The following is a 26,423-nucleotide window of genomic DNA, read 5'->3' as shown; positions in this document are numbered from 1 at the left end:
AAATATGCAAACCCAGCATGCTCATACCCATGCTGGCTCATACTTTGTTTCCATTTTCATGTCCAGGTCTTGAACTATATCAAGCCTTTAGAGTAATGGCCTAGTGGTGTTGGTTTATTGTTCAGTCATTCATTTGGAGGTATTTATTGAGTCCTGTAATGGGCCAGGCAGTGAACTAGGGAGATAGAGATATTAACCAGGCATAGTCTCTATGCCCAGGGTTTACAGTAAGATAAATGCCTTGAAAAATCAGCTGGGTACCAGTAGCTCATGCTTGTAATCCTAGCTACTTAGGAAGCTGAGATCTGAGTATTGTGTTTCAAATCCAGCTCCAGGCTGGAAAGTCCATGAGACTCTTATCTTCAATTAACCACCAAAAATCCAGAAGTGGAACTGTGGTCAAGTGGTAGAGCATCAGTCTTGAATGAAAAAGCTAAGGGACAGTACATAGGCTTTGAGTTCAAGCCCCAGTATTGACCCAAAATAGAAAGGAAATCTTGCGAGACTTTAAGAGCTCTCTAGGTTCCAGCCACACAGCCTTCTTTCTTCTATTTCCTCAAACATTTTCTCTCTTTTGACATGGTTTTGTGTAAATTCTATTTGGAATGCCCTGGGCTACCTCCAAAGCCCCGCTTCCCCCTCCCCTCTCTCTCCACACACACACACACACACACACACACACAATGGATCACTTCTACTATTTCAGTTTAAATGTCACAGCTTTGAGTCAGGTTCCTGTCACACATGGCTGCCTAAGTCCTTTCCCTCTTCAGCACTGTTGCCATAATAAATAATAAACTCTCATTAAACACTGATGGTTGTTGAATATGTATCTCCCCTGGTAAGCTATAACCTCCTTTATGAAAGGACCTGTTTCATTGTTATGCCCTGAGCAGCTGGTACAGGGCATGGGGTTTAGCAAGAATGAGTGAATGAGGAGGGAGAATGAAATGAAGAGGGAGAGCTAAGTCTATCTGAACAGGGGGCCAGTGGAGGATGGGTAAGGAGAGCTTCCCACAGCGTTTGCCACAAGTGCTCAGGGCCAGGCATGGTGGAAGCTCGGATGTCAGGTTGCCAGCTGTGTTCTCTGTACAGCCAGGCTCTCAGAGATTCTCTCCACAGTATTATATCACATTTTGCTAATGCTGTTAAAAGGATTTATGAATTCAGTAACTTTGAGTTTTTGTTATTCTGAATCCACTTACTTTTCTTCTTCTCCCTCCAAACTAGCTAACTGCACATGTATTAATTCCAAGTACAATCCAGTACCAAATAGTGCATATAAATATTTTCTTTTCATTTGTTAATAATCTAATAGAGGTGGCTTCAAACATTGGAAAAGCCTTGCTATATAAAGCTTCTTATTTGGAATTTAGTTGATATGAAATTTAATTCATAGTTGATATGAAACTATTCATTTATGGGACAGATTCAGAAGTTCCAAGCAAATACTCCAGAGTGAGTCCAGAGAAAATTCCTATATTACTCAATGTGAACAACTTTGGAGGAGCCTCTTAACATCCCTGTGCTTTAGCTTCCTTAACCTAGCAGGGCCAATACAGTTACTTCTTCCTTGGACTATGTCATGTAAATCGAGTGACACCATGCTTCTAAATGTTTAGGTATGTATTAGGTACTCAGGGCCTTGCAGAATTATTAACTGTGATTTGTCCTGCCAGTGAGCTCACTGCCTCAAAGCTCAGTACCACATGCTGCTTGAGGTATCCCCAACCACAGAACATCCTGAAGAGCTACCTGCAAAAAGTCCAGCTCAATAGTTGTGCTGGCTCAGCCTGCAAAGAGCTGGAAGACAGACATTGTAACAAGAGAGGCAGCAGCTGATGGGAGGCAGGCCCAGACCTGGGAAACTTGTTCTAATCTTAGAAGGCAGGTCTCCACCTTCTTTTACTTACTGAAGGACAAATGTCTCCAAATAAGGACACTCATACCCTCACCCCCACCCCCACCCCCATTCTGACTCCTGACTCTTGGGGGGTAGTCTTTAGTGAAGGGCATTTTGGGGGGACTCCAGTTAGCTGCAGCATGCTCCAGGACTCCAAGCACCCAGGTGAGGTGGCTCGCAGAGTGAGGGGTCAAGACTCAAGCCTAGATTGTATGAGTCCCAAGGCCCAGGCAGATGCCCTCTTAGCAGATCTAGACCTAGCAGAAGCTCAGCCTCATGAAAGGATCTGCCCTCTGTAGGAATTCATGTGAGCATTATTTGTGACCATAAGTACCGCCAGTGGTAACTGGTCTACCTGCCTCTTGAAGCACCACTCCCTGTTCCCAGCCCATTCATTTCTCACACCACAGCCAAAAGGATCTTGCAAAATAATCGGATGATTTTCTTCTTTTGCTTAAAATTCTACAAAGGCTGGGTGCTGGTGACACCTATAATTCTAACTACAGAAGAGACTGGGTTCTGAGGATCATGATTCAAAGCTAGCCAAGGCAGGAAAGTCCTGTGAGACTTAATTGGAGATAAGAATCTCCAATTAACCACTAAAAAGCTGAAAGTGGAGCTACAGTTTAAGTGGTAGAGTGCTAGCTTTGAGACACAAGACACACACACACACACACACACACACACACACACACACACACACACAGAGTGTTCAGGGATAGTGTTTGGGCCCTTGAGTTCAAATCCTAGGACAGGCTCATGCACACACACACACACACACACACACACACACACAACACACACACACACACACACCTCTCCTCTAATGACTTTGAAGGCTCCCAGAAAGAACAGACTCAGCTTAAAAGACCCTTTACACTCTGGTCTGTTTTCCTTTCCAGCCTCATCTTGGTACTCTTCCTTGCCTGCCATGAATTGAACCAGGCTTAGGAGCTTCTCATCCCCCTGGCATGCCTTGAAGGCTTCACACTTACGATTCATAGTAGCTGGAGTCCCCACCTCCCTTCAACTTCTGAGTGGCTGGTCTGCAAACTATCCAGTATGCCTCTGGCCAGGTTAAGCACCCCTGCTATACATTTCATCCTGTCCCTACATGATCATGGCACCCTGAGCTCCTCCCCTGTCTCCTCTTTTACCCCCTCCCTCTTCCACATGACCTCCTTTGCAGGGAGATGATGGCCAACACTATCTCCCCCACATTCATGTCACGACATTCATGTCACTGCATGATGGCACTTAGTACCACTCATAATCTGCATTCATTCACTTGCTCCTTTGTGAGTTGTGTTCCTTCCCAGTAAGGCTGAAATGTGTGCTCCAGGGAAAAGCAGGGCCTTACCTTTCTTTATTACCATATTCCCAGAGGGTGCTTCCAGGTACTTGACCAACTGAAGCTGTAACAAATCATCCCAGCTAGGTTGCTTTTGTGATACAGACTTATTATTTGATTGCTTAGGAGGTAAAAGTTCAAAATGGATCTCATCAAACTAGAATCAAATTGTTGGTTGGATGGTTTCTTCTGGAATCTTTTCTTGTCTTTCTCCGCTTCTGGAGGCTGTCTGTCTGCATTTGTTGGTTTGTAGCCTCTTCCTCCATTCTCAAAGCTAGCAACAGTGGGCTGAATCTTATCTTCTATTACTCTGACTAACTGACTTTTTTTTGGGGGGGGGTGGGGGCGTCCGGTTGTGGGGCCTGAACTGGCCTGGGCACTGTCCCTCAGCTCTTCAGCTCAAGGCTAGCACTCTACCACTTGAGCCACAGCGCCACTTCCAGCTTTTTTCTTTTTTCTTATGTGGTACTGAGGAATCGAACCCAGGGCCTCAGGCATGCAAGGCAAGAGCTCTACCACTGAGCCAACTTCCTAGCCCCTGACTGACTGACTTCTGACATCCTCACACAGTCCACATTCAGGACACTGTGATTACATGAAGCCCACCTAAATAATCCAGGAAAATGTCCCTGCTTTAAAGTCAGCTGATTGACAACCTTAATTTTACTTGCCACCTTAATTGCCTTTTGCCATGTAACCCAACCCAGGTTCCAGGAATTCAGATATGGACATCTTTGCAGGTATTATTCTACTTACTATATGGACTCACCTATTGGTCAAATACTCATTTCTTTATTCCATTCACCAATGTCCATTCACTCTGAAGGTGCAGGCTTGTCTTTACCCTATCCAGCCATGTACCTTAACTGTGTCTCATAGCCATTCTGGAAGATAGGAAGGAGAGTTGTTCACATTTTTCAGATGAAGAGATTAAAGCTTCAAGGGCTCATGTGACTTGCAGAGTCACACAAGAAAGCAAATCCAAGACTATGCTGAACACCTACCTAAGGATCTTACTAGCAAATATCTGAGAGCTCTCTGCATTCACTGTAAAAAGTATAGAAAGTAGTAGAGATGTCCAAAAGCAGAAGAGATAGAGAAGGAGGTCAGGGCAAAGATGGCAATGATGACATTATGTCTTTTTCATAATACTACCTTCAAAGAGCAGTACTAGATTACCTCTAGTTGACCAAAGTTTCCATATGGATTTACAAAGTCATTGTAATAGCATGTGCTTCTGGAGCAATCCTTGTAAATAGTAAAATCTGTAACACTACTGATCACCTAAGCCTGAGGAGTAAATTCTATATTGTGTAGCCAGCCTCCATTCAACATCTTTCACTGAGCACTTCCCATTTGCCAAGTAAGCACTTGAGTAATGAGCCTAACACCCAGGAAACTCCCAGTAAGTGTTGGATGTGATGACTCTTACCATCATAATCATACCTCATCTGAGGTATCCCTGCTTTACTCAACTTCCTCCAAGTTTCCATTGCAGCACAGTTTGTCTCCTAAGCCTAGCAATGATCCTTTCCATTGTGATAGTTTTTACTACAGGTCAGTCTGTCAGCTAGACAAGAAGTTCCTTGAGTTTCAGGACAATGAACCTCCATCTTTTATCCCCATACCTAGGTAGTGTCAGGCAGTAGTAGACACCCACTAACTATTCACTGAATAAATAAGTTTAAAAAAATAGATTGTCTTCTAAATGTCAGACCTTTCACTGGCTCTTGACATCAAATTTATTTTATTCTCTCCATGATACTTAGAAGGTACCTGACTTCATAAGTAGCCCTCTAGCAGTAGATTGAAAGAGACTCCTCAAATGTACCTACAGTACAAGACATGCTGGGAAAAGGAAGAAGCTGAGCTGACCCTCTGGATGTAGAATACTGAAGATGAGGGAGGGGGAACTCAGGAACATGGAAACAAAATCAAATTTCTCTCCATTAGCCCTGTCTAACCCAATCATTGATCCTTCAGACTGAATTAAGGCTTGCTAGCATTTTAAACAAACATTTTATTAAGATACTATTTAAGGTATAATTAATTTTTTACCATGTCCACAGATATGTGCAACCATCATTATAGTAAATTTGAAAGCATTTTTTAGTCACCTGAAAAAAGAAATCTCATACCTTTAGCTATTACCCATTGCCTGTCTTCTCATCCCCTTCAGGCAACAACAAACTTACTTTTTTATAGATTTATCTGTTCTGGACAATAAATAAATGAAATCAAATAATTTGACATCTTTGGGGGCTGGCTTCTTTAATTTAGCACAGTGTTGTTGGTTTTGAAGCTTACCCATGTTTAACTTGTATCAGAGCTTTGTTCTTTTCTATAGTTGAATATCATTTCATTGCATGGTTATATCATTTTCATTTTCCACCCATTGGTGACTGGACATAGACTTCATATTTTGATTCAGCTGCTTTGATTGAACACAGGTTTGGAGTACTGGGGTGCATATACCGGTATTTATAACTTATGTCATGATCTGAAAAGGCATCAACATAAATATTTCCTTCTCCCATAATCCACTGCTGTTCCCTGAACACTATCTCTGCTTACACCCTTGCCACTACACCTGCTAGACCCATCTGCATTAACTCTAAGTCCCACAATCTGAGTACTGCTAACCCCTGTCCATCAAAGCTCCCAAAATCCTGGGAGAAAATGGGAGGCCCTTCTGTGGATTCCCAAATGAAGGATACCCTTAGGTCAGTAATTATGGGGTTTCTAATGAGTGGAGTTTTCCCTGGGAAAAGGTCTGGCAGAGGCCAGGGATCTTCCATGTTCAGATCATTTAAGCCTACAAGTGGATAGGTAGGATGTATAGTGGACTTCTTATACTTGTGTAATATATTTGTACCTATTTCTGTTCCTACACCATAATTTTTTATTTTGTTGCTGTTGTCTACTTCCTCACTGCTTATTCTCTTCTTCCCATTCCACCCCTAAAAATGCTGCTCAAAGCTCGAGGGTCATCACTGTTAGTATAATACACTGGTGGTGTCCAGGGATGTTCAAGAAAGGATGAACCATTGACAGCCCAGCACAGGTGGGAGACTCAGGACTCTATGCAACAGTCAGGATTCTTCACCTTCCATCACTTTACCCAGGAAAGCCTCTGGTCCTGCCCAGCTGGTCTGAATCCAGATGTCTGGGAAACTCCCTGGAGAGTAAAACACCCCTCTCTCCTCAGGAGCAACAAGGCCAGTCCCTTCCCTTTGTGGTTAAGGCCAGGGTGCTGGTAAGGAGATAGTGTAATGCAGAATGCAGCTTCAGCTCTCCTCCATTGTGGTCTATATTCAGATATGATCCTGCCCTATGACTTCAACTATCATCTTTAACAAGGGACTCTCCATTTCATTCTCAGCCTGAGGCCTCCTTCAATCTCCATTCTTGGCTTATCTTCAACTTCTATGGCATCTCCTCTCAGGTGTCTAGTAGACATTTAAATTTTTTTATGACCAACCAGATGCTAGTGGCTCACACCTATATTCCTACCTACTCAGGAGGCTGAGATCTGAGGAGTGTGACTTGAAGCCAGCCTAGGCAGAAAAATATCATGAGACTCTTATCTCCAATTAACTAGCAAATGCTGCCAGGCGCTGGTGGCTTACGCCTATAATCCTAACTACTCAGGATCTGAGACAGTTTGAAGCTAAACCTGGGCAGAAAAGTGTGTGAGAGTCTTATCTCCAATTAGCCACTAGAAAACAGGAAGTGGTGCTGTGGCTCAAAGTAGCACAGTGCTAGCCTTGAGCAAAAAAGCCCAGGGACAGTGCCTAGGCCTGAGTTCAAGCCCCACAACCAACCCAAAAGAAAATAAAAATGAGCCAAAGTGGGAAGTATGGCTCAACTAGTAGAGTGCCTTGAATGGAAAAAGCTAGGCAAGAGCCCTGAGTTCAGTTGGCGCGCGCACACACACACACACACACACACACACACACACACACACACACACATCATAACCATAAAAGAACTATTCTCCATCCTATCATTACTCAGCTCTCCCTCTCCAACCTAGGAGAAAATACACTAGACATCCTATTATCTAAATCAAACATCCAGGTTCCTTGAGTTCCCCTCTCTCCCTCACTCTCCTACACCTACTACATCAACAACTCCCATTACTATTGCCTCCAAATCCTTCCTCACCACCCTCCTGGGACAAGTTTGGTCCTCTCCACTGTCACCTCTCAGCTGGACCACTGCCTGCACCTACCTCCTGGCTTCTGTGCTCCCACTCTCTTTCATCTCTATACCCAGCTTCTCAATATGTAACCCAGGTCACATCATCCTGATCCCTCCAAATGCTCTTATTCACTCCAAATGGTGTACCTCAAAAGGGAGTTGGGGGGGTGGCCCCAGATCACTTTTTATCTTTTATCTCCCTGACTCCTCTGATATTCAGCTTGTCCCTGCCACACTTCTCTTTTCTCTGTTCCTCAACCTTTGTTCCTGACTGTGCTTTTGCTCAGGACACATCCTCCCCAGACACATCTTTCCATAGGAAAAGTGCTCAATTTTATCTTCTTCACAGCATTTAACAAAGTGTCATAGTTGTATCAAGAATACATCTATTGTTAGTTTCAGTCACTGGACTAGCAACTCTGGAAGGACAAGAGTTCCATCTTTCTCACTCTTATGCCCCAGAACACGAGAGCAAGTGTCTGCTGGCACAAGTGATTGAAACTTATCTTCTAGTAGAGGAATACACTTGGTATGGCATATTGGTGCAAAAAGCTAGAACCTCCAAGATCAGAAAGTTCTCATGCTGGCACTTATTAACTTGAGTAGCAAGTTACTTAGCTGCTCTAGCCTGTATCTCCTTCTAGAAGAGGGAAGAATTAGAGTGAGTGAACATGCCAGAGCATCCAGACAGCGCTTCCCACAGAAGAGGTGGATAAATGCACCTGTCTTGGCTAGCCCAGTGACCTCTCCATCATCCTAGGACAGCAATGGTCACCAATGGGATGAATGGGAGAGCTGGGGAGGAGGAAAAGGGAGGCAGCAGCCTAGAAAGCTCTATGTTAACCCCTCTGAAGTAATGGTTAAGTGCTTCGGAAGTGACCATAAGTTATCTTGGAAGGTGGTGAGCACCTTAAAATCCTTAAGAGCCTTAAGATGTCTTAGGATCCTTTCAGAATCTCCCTTGTTTCACTAAACTGTGGCATAGACACTTTTACCCTGTGGAGAAGCAGGGCAGATCAAGGTGGGCAGGCAGGGCCTTCCTCTGGTTCTACTATGTGTGTGGTTGTCAGCATTTCAAATTGAATTTATTCAACATGGCAACAGCATGAGGGAAGTTCTCCGCTGTCCTTCTCAATTATCAGAAGAAAATCCCACAGATGTGGAAAGAAAACATCAAATATGATTTTTCTCTGGGTGTTGGCTGAATCAAACCACAGGTATGATTTCTCAGCTAGCTGACACAGTCAGGCTGGCATGGTGGCAGGGAGGGCTTGGTAAGCAATATTTGGGTGCTGGAAGATGGAATAGAGGCCAAAGAGCTATGAAGACAAGTGTGGATAAAGCAGGACAGGGGACACTGAGTCTGGAAGGCAGATATATGGAAACTGGTCCAGGAAGAAAGGACAAGCTGAGGTCAAGACAGTAGCCATGATTCAGAGCATGGATGCTGGGGAGGGAGGTGAGGGGCAACTAGGTTTGGTCCATGGGGTAAGTGAGGGGCTCAATGCCTTGGCACAGGTATTCAAGCTCCAGTAATAGACAGAATTAGCCTTCAATGAGATCATTCTATATTCCAGGCCCTCTGTGAAGTTCTGTGTGTGTGTGTGTGTGTGTGTGTGTGTGTGTGTGTGTGTGTGTGTGTGTGTGTGTGTGTGTGTGTGTGTGTGTGTGTGTGTCTATGTTGGGACTGGGGCTTGAAATCAGGTCTGAGGTTCTTACTTGGTGTTTTCACTCAAGGCTGGTGCTCTATCACTTGAGCCATAGGTCCACTTCTGGCTATTTGTTGGTTAACTGGAGATAAGAGATAAAAGTCTCACAGACTTTTCTGCCCCTGGTGGGTTTGAACCATGGTACTCAGACCTCAAGTCTTCTGAGTAGCTAGGATTACAGGCATGAGCCACTTAATGGCAGTGTGCTAAGTACTTATGAGCCAGGAAAGAACAATTAATACTGAGAAGCCTAGGTGGTCTCAATAAAGCCTGGGAATAAGTGAAGACATGGAAGCCCTTCTCAGAACTAAGAACATGGTCCAGGTGAGAGTGTGACCTTACCAGAACAGCCTGGGACTCATAGAGAGCCAGTGGCCTGGGATGAGCTGGAGTGGTATCGGGCCCACTAGAGGAGGTTCACAGAGGTAGCTGGCCAGAATTATGAGGCAGATATCCTGGCAAAGTCTTGCAGAGACTGAGCCACCAGTCCATGTGTATCTTAAAACTATGCTTTCCTACTCTTAAGGCACTTGCGTACCCAATGGCTAATGATACTTTCAAGATTTATATAGCACTTAGTTTCCAAAGTACACTCATAAGTTAGATCACTGCACTGGTATCCATTGCTATGTTACTGGATGTTAGAGTCTCCTCCTTTTTAGCTTCTCCTGTATGATTCTGACTAAATTGCTTACCCTCACTGGCCCTCAACATTCCCAGCACACAGCCAGCACTAAGCAGCCAGTGTTCCCAAACATTGAATGGGAAATATCTAGAAAGGTGTTGGTAATGAGTGGATTTGCCAGGTTTATACAAGTTCTGGAATTCTTAGATGATCTAAAGAAAACTCATTTCCTGGACTCCAGAAAAACAAACCCAGATACATTCTAGTCTTTCTTTTAATCCACTTGCCAACCCTAAATGCTTCTAGAAGCTTTGTAGTTCTGCTACTACCCAGCCCCTTGCCCAGCTGAGTTTTGAGATGAGGAAGTTCAAGAGGTTTTTGGTTTTGTTTTTTAATTCCTTATCTGATCTATTTTTAACTGGCATGTCTTGCTGCATCTCCAGCCAAGGTAGAATGTGTAGTCAGCAGGGACCCAGCAATTAATAGCCATGAACAGACACTGATCTGTTGTGGGGCAGGTGGACAAACTGATTGGGACTGTGTCCTTACCACAAGCAGTTCTATTTGCCACAATCTTCCCCCAGGACCTCCCCAAGCTTCCAGGAGGACAAAGTGCTGGTTTCTGGACACTGCTGATGTGATCTTGTGAGGATCAAACAGGTTCAAGTTCTGAGAGAACCCCACCCATGGGTGCATGGGGTTTCTGGCTCTTGGCTTTTCCCAGCACTACCTGGATATCAAGTGCCTGAGGAGAGGGGGTTGCTTTTGTGTCTTTCTGTAGGAACAGCCTGGCTGCTTGGGCTGATGTGAAAATGGACTTCCATGTTGAAGGCAAAGGAACAAGGTACCTACCTGCCTGCCTTTGCCCCCCAGATCAGCCATTCACAGAACAGAAGTTTCTAGTCCCTCCCCACCCCGCCCCCTTGGTAGGTGGACATATCAGAAAGCTTGGAGACACCTGTAGCACAAAATGAAAGAACATAGAAGTGTGTGGGTGTGCGTATGTGTGTGTGCCAGTGTGAGGGCAGGATGTACTCTTGCTAATGAAAGGGGCTCTGCCCTGTCTTATGAGAGCTATGGAGTTTCAGGTTAGATATGAGGAACATGTAGCGTAAGTCTGTGAGCTGTATAGGAAATATCACTGCCAAAGTGACAAAATAATAATAAAGCAAAAGTTTAATGCCTCCAGGATTAGACCTGTAAATAGGAAAGGGGGGAGGGAGGGAAGGAGGAAAGAAGGAAGGAAGGAAGGAAAGCCACACTAATAATCAGGAGGAGCTGAGCATTATGGTTTATGCCTATAATCCTTGTACTCTTGGGGACAGAGACCAGAAGATCATGAATTAAAGTCCAATTGGGCTACATAGTAAGATAGATCTTGTCTCAAAATAAATGAAAGCAGGGAGCTTCAAAGGCCATGTGTAGCAAGGCAGGAGTGAAGTGCCACTTCCAGTGTCACCGACTCATCTCTGTGTCTTGGTAACAGACAGCACACAGGAATGTACAGTATCTTGGAGTGTATCTTGGCTTGAAGCAGAACAGTAAACTGATGACTGACTAGGTCACCAGCCCCCATCTTTTGTCACTGATCAAAATGGAGATTTTCATACTGTCACCAGTAGCAGTCCTTTTGAAGTGGGTCTTCGTAGAATGAGAACCCCTAGACTCTCTCTAAATCCTTGACAGGACATTCGTGATCGATATGTAGTAAATGTAGCTGATTGAATGGTTTGTAAAAAATTCTCTACTACTAGAGTTAGTTGCAAAATACTATTAAAATACCTCATTGTCACAGCATTGTGACTTGTGTCCATAAAACCAGTGCTTTTCATGACACCCTGTACCAACACTTGGAAAAGCCATGTGTAGTTGTTGTTCATTAATTTTTGCCTCCTTTTGGTTTACCAGGAGAGACCCACAGAGACCAACAGCAGCGTGGACAGTTCAGCACCGCCATCCGTGGCACAGCTGGCTGGTCGGTTTCAGGAACAGGTAGCTGCGGCCAAGGAGGTGAGTCTGGAGGCTCAAAGCATCCATCTAGGGAGGGGGCTGGAGGAGGAGGGAAAGCCTGATCCAGCTCAGAGGAGAGGGAGGGACAAAGCTTGGCAACTACCAAATTAGGAAGAAAAGCCAGAGAGGGTCCCTCTGAATGCAAGGAATGTGCCACCACCACTGCATGCCTGTGCAGAAGCCATGCGAGAAGGGAGGAGATGTCTGGCACAGAGCTGCAAGGCTTAGGTGATACAGAGTGTAGCTCGTGGTAGAGCACCTGTGTAGTCTAGCAAGACTGAGATCCTGAGTTCAAACCCCATTTATCATCATTAAAGTGAAAGTGAGAGAGAGAGAGAGAGAGAAAGAGAGTGGGAGAGAGAGGACTATGGGTTCATTTTTATCTTGATCTTCCACAGACTTAGATATCATGCCCAGCTATGCCAAGCCAGGACTGGCTTAGAGTAAAGACAACTCCTGCCTGCTTCTGCTACCTAGCCTAGGTATAAGTCCAGAGCGAGACAGCTGGACAGATCCTGAATTGTGACTTCTTGAGAAGGAAACAGGACTTGAATGGAGACCTAATCCAATAGGAGACTAGGAATCAGAAGGAAGGGACCAAGACCTGGGAATTCTGGAATATCCTATTGAAGAGGAAGGGATAGAAAGGAGTATCTGACTGTGGAGAGAGTTGGGCTAGACTTTCTTGGCCATGTGTGTGTGGTGCTTGTCAGAGGTGAGTAGAATACTAAAGGTAGAAAGGAGAGGATCTCCCCTGGCCCCAGGCAGCAAGTGACAACTTAGTTGCCTGGGTTTTCTTAGGTGCACTGTTTTGTGCTTTGTATTCTCAATTTTAAAAATAGGGTCCATGAATTCTAGACATTACAGGAGTGTCCTAAAGGACAAAGGAGATGGTTCTGGAACTGCCTGAAAGCTGAAAAGGTTGAATGTGTTGTCTTGAGATGCAGGCTCAGGTCAGTGATGGTAAAGTAAAAGAGGATGTTACTCTGGGCACCAGTGGCTCATGCCTGTAATCCTAGCTACTCAGAAAGCTGAGGTCTGAGGGCAGAGGTTCAAAGCCAGTTAGGGCAAGAAAGTACAAGAGGGTTTTTTTTCCTCTCCAATTCACCATCAAAAAGCTGGAAGAGGAGCTATGACTCAAGTAATAGAGTGCCATCTGTGAGCAAAGACACTAAGAGAGAGTGCCCAGGCTCTGAGTTCAAGCTCTAGTACTGGCACACACACACCAAAAAACCCAAACACTGGAATGTTGTGCAGAAAGGCAAAGGAAAGGGGGCGGGGAGATTCTGAAAGTTCAAAGAAGTAAGACTAGTTACATGGTACTAATTTATGTGGTGTTAGGCAGTCTTGAAGACCCCCAGCCCCACCATTCTTTTCTCCTCCATGCATCCCTAACCCATCTCCACTCCCTTCCTCTTCCTCCCTATTGCTTGATTCACTGTCTTCTCTTTTTCTCTCTGTGTTGTCCATTGCCTTTCCTCTAGACACCAGCCAGTAAACCAGCAAGAAGGAAACCACCCTGCTCCCTCCCTCTGTTCCCCCCTAAGGTAGAGCTGGGCCAGAATGGTGAGGAGGTAAGTGCACGGGGCAGAGACTGCTGGCTTCATGCTTTCCTCCTTCTATAGAAAGAGGCATCAAAATCACACTGCTAGACATCAAATCAGGACACAGGATTTCCGATTCAAGAGTGAATCTCTTTTCTTTTTCTAGGGACAGTACTGAGGCTAGAACTCAGGGCCTTGTACTCTCCCTTGGCTGGTTTGCTCAAGGTTAGTACTCTTACCACTTGAGTGACACCTCCACTTGTGAGTTTTTTCTGGCTATAACAGATATGATAGTCTTATGGACCTCTTATCTCAATCTTCGTATCTCAGTCTCTTGAGTAGCTGGGGTTGTAGGTATGAGCCACTAGCACCTGGATGAACCAGTCTCTTAATGCTTCCTGGATCGTAAAAGATCTACCTCCCTCACCGATTCCCCAGTTTCTCCTACTTTCAAGTCTGAGTGATACAGCAGCAAGTCAGGTATCAGTACCACACCACATGTTAGGTGACAGGAAAAGTACATTTTCTTTCCAGATCTGACACAGAAGGTCTTGGGATGGGACGTGGACAAGACACCTGAACAGAGGGGCTTTGCTGTTATGAAGCAGAACTGTGATTTGGCAGACTATCGTAGCTTTCCCAGCTCTCAAAACCAGCTGACTACTGTTCTAGATCACTGGAAGTAACCCAATCACTGGAGGAAAGCTAGAGCACATGGGAGGCCTGGTTGCCCTCAACTATAAATAGCCAATGCTCCTAACATAATAAAGGCTCTGGTATCATAGATCATAGCCAGTAATAGATTTCCAGCCTGCATATTCACCCAACCCGGTTTATCTAATTGTAGCTGTTGGAGTGGCTTCTTCGGGCCCTATCCAAGTAACCCCTCAGCTTCACTGTGGTCATGGCAGAAAGGAAATCACAGGTCCTGTCATCCAGCGTAGAAGGCCAATCCCAAAACAGCAAGCAGGCCAAAAATGGTTCTCGAATCCCACTTCAGCCACCTTGTCGTTCTGTCCTTCTTTTCCAGGGCCAGCATCCTGACAGTAGAGGCGAGGTTCCTGTGTGGGCTTGCGCAGCCCTTTGGCGCCTGTGTTGTCTCGTCTGTATTGCGAGACAGCTGGAATCAGCTAATGGTTTTTCAAGTCTTTTTTAGTTAATCCAAGTCATATAGGCACAAGCCCATCAAAAACAGTCAGTCCAGCTCTGGTGGCTCTGTAATCCTAGCTACTCAAGAGACTGAGATCTGAGAATGGTAATTCAAAACCCACCCAGCCAAGAAAGTCCAAGAGATTCTTATCTCCAATTAACCTCCAAAAAAGCTGGAAGGCTAGGTGAGCACTAGCCTTGAGCAAAAAACTTTGGGGACATCACTCAGGCCCTGAATTGAAGCTAGGGCCAATAACAAAAAAAAAAAAAAGAAAGAAAGGGAAGGGCAACAAAGACATGCACTAGTGGCTCATGTCTATCTTCTTCTTCTTCTTCTTTTTTTCCAGTCGTGGGGCCTGGAATCTGGGCCTGGTCGCTGTCCCTCAGCTCTTCAGCTGAAGGCTAGTGCTCTACCACTTAAACCACAGCGCTACTTCCGGTTTTCTGAGTGGTTTGTTGGAGATAAGAGTCTCACAGACTTTTCCTGCCTGGGCTGGCTTTGAACTGTGATCCCCAGATTTCAGCCTCCTGAGTAGCTAGGATTACAGGCTTGAGCAAGTGGTGCCTGGCTCATGTCTATTATCTTAGACAGATACTCAAGAGGTTGAGATCTGAAGATGGTAGTTCAAGGCCAGACTGTACAGGAAAGCCTGTGAGACTCTTATCTCTAATTAATCCCTAATGGAGCTATGGCTCAAATGGTAGAGCGCCAGCCTTGTACCCCACTACCAGCATACGCACACGTGCACACACACACACACACACACACACACACACACACATGCACACAAAGCCAAGTCATACTTGTACATGCTCAAGTGGATGCAGTGATTGGAGACCTGTCTGCTCTGAGAGTATTTCCCTTCCCTAAGAAACTTATGGAGTAGAACTTAAGAAACATTATTTTCTTGTTGTTAGGTCTCTTTAAGTGTCAACATAGTATACCAATCAACGCTATAACCAAACACATGCCAACAACTTCTCTTTCCAGAGGGTCACCTTCTCTTTATTGCCTTCACTCTCCAGCTTGGTGTCTCTGTGCCTTGCAGCAGCTGAGGGTGTGCTCATCTGAGTCTGTCCCCTGGTAACCCAGGATAGCCCCAGGAGGATTCACTGCACCATAGTGACTTATTTGTAAAATGAAGACAAGAACACTAACCAGAACATGGATCTGGATGGGGAAGCTTTGCTCATGGGAACAAAAGTGAATTAAAGAAGGGTGCCAATGGCTCATGAGAAGCTGAGACCTGAGGATTGCAATTCGAAGCCAGCCCAGGCAGGAAAGTCTGCGAGACTATTACTTCCAATTAACCACCCAAAAGCCAGAAATGGAGCTGTGACTCAAGTGGTAGAGCACTAGCCTTGAGCAAAAAAGCTCAGGGATAGTATCTAGGTCCTGGGTTCAAGCTCTAGGACCAACACGAAAAATAAATAAGTGAATTTTTTAGAGTGGGTCAAGCTAATGGTGATGCGATTAAACAGCTTCATTTCAGTGGCTCTGTACAAATACACTTACAGGTTCTATCTATGAGGTATGGCATCCAGAAATTAAAGGCATATGACACATAATGACCAAGGGCTAGATCAGGAGGAGGGTAGATTTTAGACTGAAAGTCCTACCTGGAGTGACAAGCTGCTTACCCACAGGAAGTACACACCTCCAAGGATCAGTGACTTTCCTTTGCCTTGAAATTCACTTAGAAATAAAATGAGTGGCCAGCTTTGTCTGGCTGGGGTGCACATGGAGGCTGCTGCTGTTTATACTTATACAGCGCAGCCTGCTAAAACCCTGATGCCTGCCACTTGTATGGAGGCCTTTGTTAAACTGTAAGCAAAAGCTGCCACCTGGTGTCCATCCCAGGGTTAGCACTGATAAAGGATTCTGCTTGGTAATTTCAGTCAATAAGGGTTCTATGACACCTCAGCTGGATCTCTAGTACAGTCCTGTGGTGGTGTTTATTGAATTTCTGCTGCATTTAAAAGGCAGTAGTAGGTCAGAGAAGAGTTTATAGTATTACAAAAAGTGCTCTTTGTCAACAGAATTGTTGCTGCAATATCTTCCAAGGTTGAATCAGATTGGGTTTGGGTCTCCTGGGTCCTAGCCAGTAACTACACCTTTAAAGCTTGCTCTCCCTTGGTGTTGGCCCTTAGAAGGGTCAAAAGGAGTTCACTTAACTCTCTCTCTCTCTCTCTCTCTCTGTCCCTCTCTCTCTCTCTCTATTTCTCTCTTTCTCTCTCTCCCTCTCTCTCTGTCCCTCTCTCTCTCTCTCTCTTTCTCTCTCTCTCTTTCTCTTTCTCTCTTCCCCTCCATCTCTCCCTCCCTCTCCCCTTCCATCTCATATACAATGATTTCACTCAACAATACTGTAAAATATCCCTAAGATGTTGGTAGGACTTTTCTTCCTATTAGTCAAGGGTAGGCACACTGGAGTGAGGGGCAGGTAATACATGTTGGTCTCAAACTACAGAAAAAGTTCTTTCTCTGCCTTGGCCTCTAGCTACATGGAAGTCTTCTTTTCTTCAACATCATCAAATAATCATTGTCATCTTTCTCATGCAGTTGTGAAGATTTACAAAAACAAGTCAATCATTTACAAACTTAGGATCCAAAAGCAGGCAAGATTTCTGACATTCATCACAAAACTAGTGTAAATAACAGAGCATACATATAGGTTCAGATAACACCTAAATCAGCCTCTAGAGGGCAGAGACTAAATCATATGTATCTTTATATAACCAACATAATGCCTAGAAAATGGGATAGGTACTCCATATATATGTCTGCTAAATTAAAATGAATATTCATTTTATGAATATTTCATTTTATGAGTGTTTTGGAAAGTGATAATTCACAAACAATACCATTGGTAGGATTTTCCAAAATACCATAGTTCACTGGAGGCATTTCAGTAATCTCTCTCTCAGATTTTATTCCTTATCTGTGATTTATTGCCTTATTTGTGACTAACAGAGAAGATAGTCATTGTTGCCTGTGAAAGTCCCTCTGTTGACTTACCTCTGATTGTTGAAGGTCACAGGGAGATGACCTTGTTCCCTACAGACATATTTCTTCCTCCTAATGGTAATGAAAGTCATTCTTCCTGAGATAGGAGACCTCCTGAGTAAAGGATGCTTGCTTTGACTTCTCAGCTCACAGATTTAAGTGGTCTTGCTAGTGGGGAAATGAGGGAGGGAGGGAAGGAGGGTAAGGGAAGAGCCTGAGTCATCAGAAGTAAGTGGGCTAATGAAACTAAGTGATGACTTTTGAAACCAAATTCTCTTCCTCATACCTGCAGCTTCTGAGCTCCAGACAGAACCTACCTTCTTTCCCTTCATTCACTCATTTGTTTTGATCCATTTACTTTGTAGAAATCATCACCCAATGCCAGCCACCCTCCTAAAATCAAGGTGAAGAGCTCACCTCTGATTGAAAAGCTCCAGGTAAGTGGTAAGAAGTAAAATGCATTCTGCCTTCATCAGTCACTCTGTGTGCCTAGAACCCTGAGGAACTGTACCAATGGCAGGGCTAGCAACTCAGAGTAACCATGAAGCTGACCACTACTCCTGAGCTCACAGTCTTGGTGGTAAGACAAGATTTTCATACCCCACACAACAAAAGAGGTATAGGAGAGTACATGCCAGAAATCTCCTAATTCAGGATTTCTCAATCCTAGTATCACTGGGGCTTGTATAATGTTGTTGTGGAGGTGGGGAAGTGGGGGAGATGAAGGAGATCTCTTGTACATTGCAAAAGTTTAGCAGCATCCCTGGTCCTATCTACTAGATGCCAGTAGCATTCCCCAACAACTTGTGACAATGACTTCAGACATTGTCAGATATAGGGAAGCGGGGAGGGAATCATCTCTCACACATGCCCCAGGGGAGAACCACTGCTCTAGAATGTCAGAGCAAGAATTGAAGCAGGAAAAAACACAGTGCTTTGAGAAATGCTTGGAGAGGAATGAGGAAGGTAGGCTGGGTCTGGGATCAGCTTTTGTTAAAACATAGAAGAGGCATTGCCAGGATGCAGCTGAGTGGCATCTCTTCAGCCTCCCACCACCACCAGGGAGCATGAGCCCCGCTCTTGGTACTATGTCCCACCATCCAGGCCTGGGGAAATGGGCTCATTCACTTCGTAGACTCCTGGGGTGGGAGGAGAATGCAAATAGCCACAGCCTGTGTCATTCATAGCTGTGAGAGACAGAGCCTGGGATCTGACTCCCAGCCTGGGTTTGGGGTTAAGGAAAACATCTTTGGTTACTGTCCTACAGAGAGTGCAGTGAACTCCACAATATGTCCCCTGAAATAGTTTATGTCTGAGATCCTGATCCCCCAGTCCCTGCTGAAAGGAGCTGGCAGTGCTGCTGCTTGTTACAATGTGGGAGACTCAGATTCCCATATGCCCAGCAGGATCTCTCCGAAGGGACCCCAGAACTCTAGCATCTCAGCAGCCAGCTGAGGGGTGTAGTCCAAGATCTACCTCTACCTCTGCCTCAGAGGCAGGAGGAAGATTGCGAATGAGAGGCCTGCCTGAGCTACATAGTGAGACTAGACCCTGTCTCAAAAAGAAGAGCAACAGCATGAAAGAAAAGGAGAAAAGGGGAAGAGGAAAAGGAGGAGCCTCCACAGCAGCAGTAGAGTAGATGGCAGTTTAGCCACATCTCAAAGGAATTATTTTTGGTTGGAAACACATGGGGAAAACAACTATAATGCATGTCATCAGCTGAACTCGCTTCTGAATATTCAACTGGATAAGTTATTTACTACCAACATTCAAAGTTAAATTTTTTGCTGACTTGCAAGATTCATTTGATTTGTCATACAGAAGGAATCTTCTGACTAAAACTGTAGAGGGGAAGGGCTCCCCATGGATGCAAGGTCCCACCACTTTTGCCATGAAGCCTTCAGAGCCAGCCTAGTGCACCAACTCCCCAACACCTGCAGTCCCAACCCATCTGTGCTCACGTGCCGCTATTTGGCATAGCCTGGGTTCGCAATGTTGTTTCTTCATTTTAGCATTTTATATACTTAATTCCTTCTATGACTCAATCTTATCTGTAATATGCATTCTCTCCTAAGACCATAATTTTTAAAAAATAAATTTAAAAGACTTCTTTATTTTGTGAGTACTGGAGCTTGAACTCAGAACTAGGACACTGTCCCTTAGCTTTTTCACTCAAGGCTAGTTCTCTTCTGCTTGAGGCACTGTTTCACTTCCGGCTTTTGGGTAGTTAATTAAAGATAAGAACCTCATGGGCATGGCCAATTTCAAATCATGATCCTCAGATCTCAGCCTCCTGAGTAGCTAGAATTACAGGCATGGGCCACCAGGGCCTGGATTACATGCCTTCTTAAACATTTATAATGCTTTGTAGTCTGCAGATCCTAATGTACGGAGCTCTCCAGGGAAGTAGGATGAAGGAGTAAAGTCAAGGGTTGTGGGAAGAAAAGGGCATGAATGTTGGCTATTAGCACAGCAGCAGCAAGACCAGCTGTGAAAGACTTTGGAAGTCAGACTAAGACCTTTGGACAGCTAAAGAACTTGAGGTTCAGAAAGGGTGTTGGTCTTGCTAAAGATCACACTGCAGCTGTTAAGTAAAAGTTATCATATTTCAAGTCAGGTGTGCCAGCATGGAGAACCCATGGAATTCTTGTTTTACCGGCTGCCTGTCAAGCTCTGTCTCTTTTTTGTGAGCCCTTACTGCTGTCTGGCACAGCGGTGTCTGGGGGACACAACTGCCAAGAGATACAGAAATAGAGAGGACAGGAGGTAGAGGAGCACTACAACATGACACTAGAGAAGATTCAGACCACTCCCACACTATCCCTCCACTGACAGTCTTGGGGTAGATTCTTAGCCAGGTTTCTAATTTGTACAAAACTGAGAATGAAGTTTGGGTGTGGAGGAGATAACTCTTTGTTCCTCTCAAACAGTAGGCGTCTTCTAAGCAGTAAGTGATACTATTTGATTAGAAGATGAGGGGAGTATTGACTTACTGCAAGAACCTGGGAACTGCAGGTGCAGCTGGTGGTTGTATTTCAGTCCATTTGTCTGCTTGTTGGTACTGGTTCCAATCATCTTTGCTGACTCCACATCCATACTTGCTCTCTGGATGGCAGGAAGTAGAAGATCTCATCCTCTTCCCATCCCAATTTGAAACCTTCACTTTTTCTTGATAGGCCAATTTAACCTTCGATCCAGCAGTTCTGCTGCCTGGAGCCTCACCCAAGAGTCCTGGACTCAAGGCCATGGTCTCACCATTTCATAGCCCCCCTTCCACGCCCAGCAGCCCTGGCATGAAGTCTCGGCCTGGAGAAGCAGAAGAGGTGCCTATCAGCTTCGACCAGCCTCCTGAAGGTACTCATCTGCCCTGTTACAATAAGGTAAATAAATTCCTGGTCCACAAAGGGTGGTATGCCCAAGAACATATGGGACAGGATGATTCTGGAAAAAGGATTGTTGTTCTGGAAAGAGGAAGAACTACTTAGCATTGCAGTCAGAACGGGTTTTGCAGACGTGAAATTTCTTCTTGCCCTTGTAAGTGTTTGATTCTGGAACTAAGTCTACCCCCCCACCCAGCTTTCCTCTCTCATCTGCTTCCTCTGTAATTGTGCTATATACCCAATCTGCAAGTTAGGGGGAGAGAGTTTTCTGTCTTTTATAGAGAGAGAGGTGGGGAATTCAGAGTGGATCCCAGTTGCACAGATACATAATGTCAAAGTTGGAAATGAAAGCTAACACTCATGACTCCCATAGAAGGTTAGGCAGGTTGGATACTCCAGTGCCTCTTGCTCTGCTTGATGTGAATAGTCCAGTGTCCCAGAGGAGATCGAACCATCCTCCCTGCATCTTACCTCAGATTAAAGGACAAAAAAACTGATCCTTCTACAAAACACCCATGCTAACCAGGCACCAGTTGCTCACACCTGTAATCCTAGCTACTCCAAAGGCTGATATCTAAGAATTGCAATTTGAAGTCAGCCTGAATCCTGCCCATCTAATTGTAACCCCTCTGTACAGTATGTTCACAAATAAAATAAAATAAAATTTAAAAAAAATAAAATAAAATGAAGTCAGCCTGGGCAGTAAAGTCCATGGGACTCCAATTAACCAGCAAAAGCAAGGAATGGAGCTGTGGCTCAAGTGGTAGAGTACCAGCCTTGAGCAAAAAGCTAAGGGACAGCACCCAGGCCCTGAGTTCAAGCCCCAGTATTGGCACACACCCATACACACACACAGAGAAAGAAATATGTTTTGTTTTAACAGATTTTATATAATCGCCCTTAATACCTTCTTCAGGTGCGGACAAGAGGATCCATAAAAAGACGTCCACCCTCTAGGCGATTCCGAAGGTCTCAGTCAGACTGTGGAGATCTTGGAGATTTTAGGGCTGTGGAGCCATCTCAGGAGAATGGTGCCAGGGAAGAGAACGGGGATGAAGTGTTTACAACCAAGAGTAAGGCCCCAAGGTCTCCCTCTGCCAGTGAGGGGTCCATGGGAGAGGGAGCTAGTAGAAGCCAGGTGCCTGAAGGAAAGCCCCCTCTGAGGAGGACATCTAGCAGGATGGAGAAACAGGAGAAGGCTGGGGCCCCAGAAGAGACAAAACAGAATGATGAGGAGGCTGGGCAGAATCCAGATGATACCAGCAAGTGCCCAGCCCAGAAAGAGGCCTTAGAGCCATCCCACACCTCCAGCCTTCAGACAGAGAATGGATATGGGAGTCCCATGGCAGAAAAAGCATCTGGAGAAGAATTGGAGACCAGGAAGTCTACAGAGGAACAGGGGGAGAAGGTGGGAAATGATGGGGACAGGCCCAGAGAGAAGGTCCAAGATGCAAAGAAGCTGGAGGAGGAAGCTAAAGGGGAAAAGACCCTCCAAAATCCTTCTGGAGGAAAGGGAGACAGCAATGTTTCTGAGCAGGAGGAACAAGGCAAGGAAAATCAAGATGAAAAGGCAGGTCTGGAAGCAGGCTGCAGCAGCAGAGCTGGCTATGTAACACTGGAGACCAGCAATGAGCTCCAGAATACACAAGCAGTCCCCACGGTAAGTGGCCTGGTTTGTTCACATGGGGAGAGCCCCTATGTCCTTGTCACATGCCCTGTTCCTTTCAGTCCCCAGATAAATCAGCATCATGTGCAGAAACAAGGGCACCAGGCTCCTGCCTCGTGCCAACTGCATTGAGACAGGCTGTCACTGGTGGCAAGGGGACAAAAGGATAAGAAAGGGAAGTGTGTCTTATGTTCTGTCCTGCTTCTTGCTGACTCAGAGTTCTGGAGAGTCTCTGGGTATGTGTGGAGTAATTCTTGGCATAGCTCAGTAACTGAAGTCTACCAACAGCTCCTGATGGATCGTGACAGGACTCCGGGCTTGCCTCTTTTGAGAACTAATGGTGAAAATGGAGGCTACTTTCTAAAAACTTCTGAGTCCAGCCAGGAACTGGTGGCTCATGCCTATAATCATAGCTACACAAGAGGATAAAATCTGAGGATATCTAGTTAGAAGCCAGCCTGGGCAGGAAAGTCCATGAGACTCTTATCTCCAATTAGCCATCGAAAATAAGCTGGGCTCCAACCATGAGGATGTCCTTTATTCTTTAACACCAGGCCCATCCTCCATCCCCCTCACTCCCCTCACATACCTGGAACATGCCTCCTTCTGATCAGCATGTGGACATTTCTCACCCTCCTCACTTGAGCCTGCCCTGAAAACTCAAAGGATCTGCATCCACCCCTTCCGTCATCTATCACACTTGGTCAACATATATATCACGACTTGAAATTCTTTTGCTTATTTTTTTTTTTTTTTTGTCGGCTGTGGGGCTTGAACTCTGGGCCTGGGCGCTGTCCCTCAGCTCTTCAGCTCAAGGCGAGCGCTCTACCACTTGAGCTACAGCGCCACTTCCGGTTTTCTGGTGGTTTATTGGAGATAGGAGTCTCACGGTCTTCCTGCCCGGGCTGGCTTTGAACCTCGATCCTCAGATTTCAGCCTCCTGAGTAGCTAGGATTACAGGCGTGAGCCACCAGCGCCCGGCTCTTTTGCTTATTTTTAAATTAGCACTTCTACTCCTTCTTTTTCCCAATGCCTCTCTACTATGGGACCTGAAATATAGTAGATTGGGGTTTTGTTTGCTTTTGTTTTTGTTTTTCTGGTCCTGAAGCTTGAACTCTGAGCCTGGGGCACTGACCCTGCATTTTTGTGTTCAAGACTGGTGCTCTATCACTTGAGTAACAGCTCCAATTCTGTCGTGTGTGTGTGTGTGTGTGTGTGTGTGTATTTAATTGGAGATAAACTTTCCTGCCTGGGCTGGCTTTGAACCGTGATCCTCAGATCTAAGCCTCTGGAGTAGCTAGGATTGCAGATATGAGTCATCAGGGCCCAGCACTTATTTTTTCTCTTGTTGGTAATGGGGCTTGAGCTCAGGACCTGGGAGCTGTCCTTGAGCTCTTTTGCTCAAGCTAGCACTCTACCACTTTGTTGTTGTTGTTGTTGTTGGTTGTGGGGTTTGAACTCTGGGCCTGAGCACTGTCCCTCAGCTCTTCAGCTCAAGGTGAGCCATCTACCTCTTGAGCCACAGCGCCGTTTTTGAGTAGTTTATTGGGGATAAGAGTCTCATGGACTTTACTGCCTGGGCTAGCTTTGAACTGAGATCCTCAGATCTCAGCCTCCTGAGTAACTAGGATGACAGGTGTGAGACACCAGTGCCCAGCTAGCACTCTACCACTTTGAGCCACAGCTCCACTTCCAGTTTTCTGATGGTTAACTAGAGATAAGAGCCTCATGGACTTTTCTGCCTAGTCTGCTTTGAACCGTGATTCTCAGATCTCAGCCTCTTGAGTAGCTAGGATTACAAGCGTGAGCCACTGGTGCCCAGCTGGTCCCTACACTCTTATTAGTGTTTCTGCTTGACCCAGTATCCCTAAGGCAATTGCTGAGTGGCAGGGTTTTCCCTACTCTTTCTAAGTCATCCTGTCCTCCCTGTTCACAGAATGACCCCCCTGTTGAGGATACTGAAATGTGAAAAGAGCTCCTGGTACCCCAGTGAAGAAGCTGCTGGTGACATCTCTTTGGAAGTGACAGCAGCAGCAAATGAAGCCATTGCAGAAGCTGAATATGCTGGGTATTTGGAGTCAGTCTGGAATACCAGGTGGATTGTTTCCTGGCCTCCATACTCAAGTGCTCCATCACAGAGAGACTGGATCCCAGGACAGCAGACTTTCATCAGCTTGAATTGATATCTTTGATGGACTTGATTTAAAAAAAAACAATAATAACAAAAAAAAACTTGTTGAAAGCAATTTACCGTGGTGCCTAGTCCCCAGGGATACTGGTCAGCCTGTGGGACTGCCACACTCTCCATCCCAGCCTCTCCCTGCAGCTGAGCTCTTGTTCAGCTTAGCAGATGTTGCCTGTGTACAATTATAGCCTTTATTATATTGTCCTAAAATGGTTGTGGTTGCAAATGTAAGGAGAAAAAACAACAGCTAATTTTACGTGGATGAAAACCAAAGAAAATAGTCTTGCTGAAGATATAAATTTTATTTTATAGAAGACTTTATATTGCATCAAGACCTTAGAGTCAGTCTTGTAGCTTACTCCAAATGGGAGCTGGGCAACCAATTTTGGAAACATTGAACTGCAAGAGATAATTACTGAAACCTTTTAAAAAAATTATTAATATGTCTAAGCTTATGCCTGTAATCCTCATTATTCAGGAGGCTGAGATCTGAGGGTCCTTGTTTAAAGCTAGCTCAGGCAAGGAAGTCCATAAAACTCTGATTTCTCAACTAGTCTCTCTCTCTCTCTCTCTCTCTCTCTCACACACACACACACACACACACACACACACACACAGAGAGAGAAAGAAGAATGAAGGAGGGAGGGGAAGGGAGCAAAGAACGAAGGACAGAAGGAAAGAAGGAAGGAAGGAAAAAATGAAAGGGAAGGAAAGAAAGAAAAAGAGAAGAGAGGAAAGAAAAGAGGGAAGTGGAGGTATGGCTCAAGTGGCAGAGCTCCAGTTTTGACTGGAAAAATGTAAGAGATAATGCCCAACCTCTGAGTTCACACACACACACACACACACACACACACACACACACACACACACACACACACACACACACACACACACACACACACACACACACACACACACACACACACACACACACACACACACACACACACACACACCCCTATTAGGAGTTTGCCCAGCTTGTTGTTTCCTGTTGATGACTGTCATAGGAAGTAGGAGGCTCAACTCACCTCCCCCCCTGCAGCCCTCCCTGACCCCTTAACCTCCCTTGGGAGGCAGGATGTCAGCGCATTTTCACATTGCATTTCTCAATCTGGAAGTCTGAATGTCATTCTTCCAGAGGGTTGCCCTTAAGCAGAGATTAGATGTTTGTCTTCAATGCCTTATGAAATCTTCTGAGCTTCTCTAGGAAGCATTTACTGAATTCAGTCCAGATTCTCTTCCAGATATCAGGAGGAATGAGTTGGGTCTTCAGTCTATCCTCATGAGATAGATTTTTGATCCAGTGATCTGTTTGGAGAATTTAGGAGGGTTTTCAAGAGACAAGAGGCCTGACTCTGTCCAGGGCTTATACCTTACCCTATCCCCTCTTCTGGTGCTCCTATTTAATTTTCCTGTTTGATCTTTAGGTTGATCTTTACTCTGATTTGAGCATTTCAATGTCTCTGTGTGCTAATTGAGCAATTGAAGTAATTGTTTGCTCCAGCATTGTTAGACCATGCCTATTTTCTCATCCAATTTAAACAGTTTTTCTAACTCCAGGATAGTGTGAATATTTGGATTTTTTTTTTTTTTGGGTCCGGTAGTGGGGCCTGAACTCTGGGTCTGGGCGCTGTCCCTCAGCTCTTCAGCTCAAGGCTAGCGCTCTACCACTTGAGCCACAGCGCCACCTCCGG

General features: G+C 45.2%; 1 protein-coding gene across 4 annotated transcripts in view; it reads left to right on the top strand.

Moving 5' to 3' along the window:
* Nucleotides 1–25,179, top strand: part of Rcsd1 (RCSD domain containing 1) — a 59,614-nt gene extending 34,435 nt beyond the window's left edge. For 2 of the 4 annotated variants that reach the window (XM_042677338.1, XM_042677339.1), the window contains exons 2-7: nucleotides 11,700–11,801; nucleotides 13,286–13,375; nucleotides 17,864–17,935; nucleotides 20,675–20,878; nucleotides 21,795–22,538; nucleotides 24,481–25,179. In XM_042677338.1, the coding sequence (XP_042533272.1) occupies nucleotides 11,700–11,801; nucleotides 13,286–13,375; nucleotides 17,864–17,935; nucleotides 20,675–20,878; nucleotides 21,795–22,538; nucleotides 24,481–24,513 (1,245 nt within the window). In that variant the 3' untranslated portion in view covers nucleotides 24,514–25,179. Of the gene's footprint in view, nucleotides 1–11,696; nucleotides 11,802–13,285; nucleotides 13,376–17,863; nucleotides 17,936–20,674; nucleotides 20,879–21,794; nucleotides 22,539–24,480 lie in introns of all 4 variants that reach the window. The other 2 variants (XM_042677337.1, XM_042677340.1) reach the window with 2 other exon arrangements.
* Nucleotides 25,180–26,423: the final 1,244 nt, after the last annotated feature.

Source organism: Dipodomys spectabilis, unplaced genomic scaffold, assembly GCF_019054845.1.
Source record: "Dipodomys spectabilis isolate Male_0828 unplaced genomic scaffold, ASM1905484v1 ptg000036l, whole genome shotgun sequence".
In the NCBI taxonomy this organism is placed as follows: domain Eukaryota; kingdom Metazoa; phylum Chordata; class Mammalia; order Rodentia; family Heteromyidae; genus Dipodomys; species Dipodomys spectabilis.
Note: the sequence above shows the minus strand (reverse complement) of the source record. Positions and strands in the feature narration are given on the sequence as shown.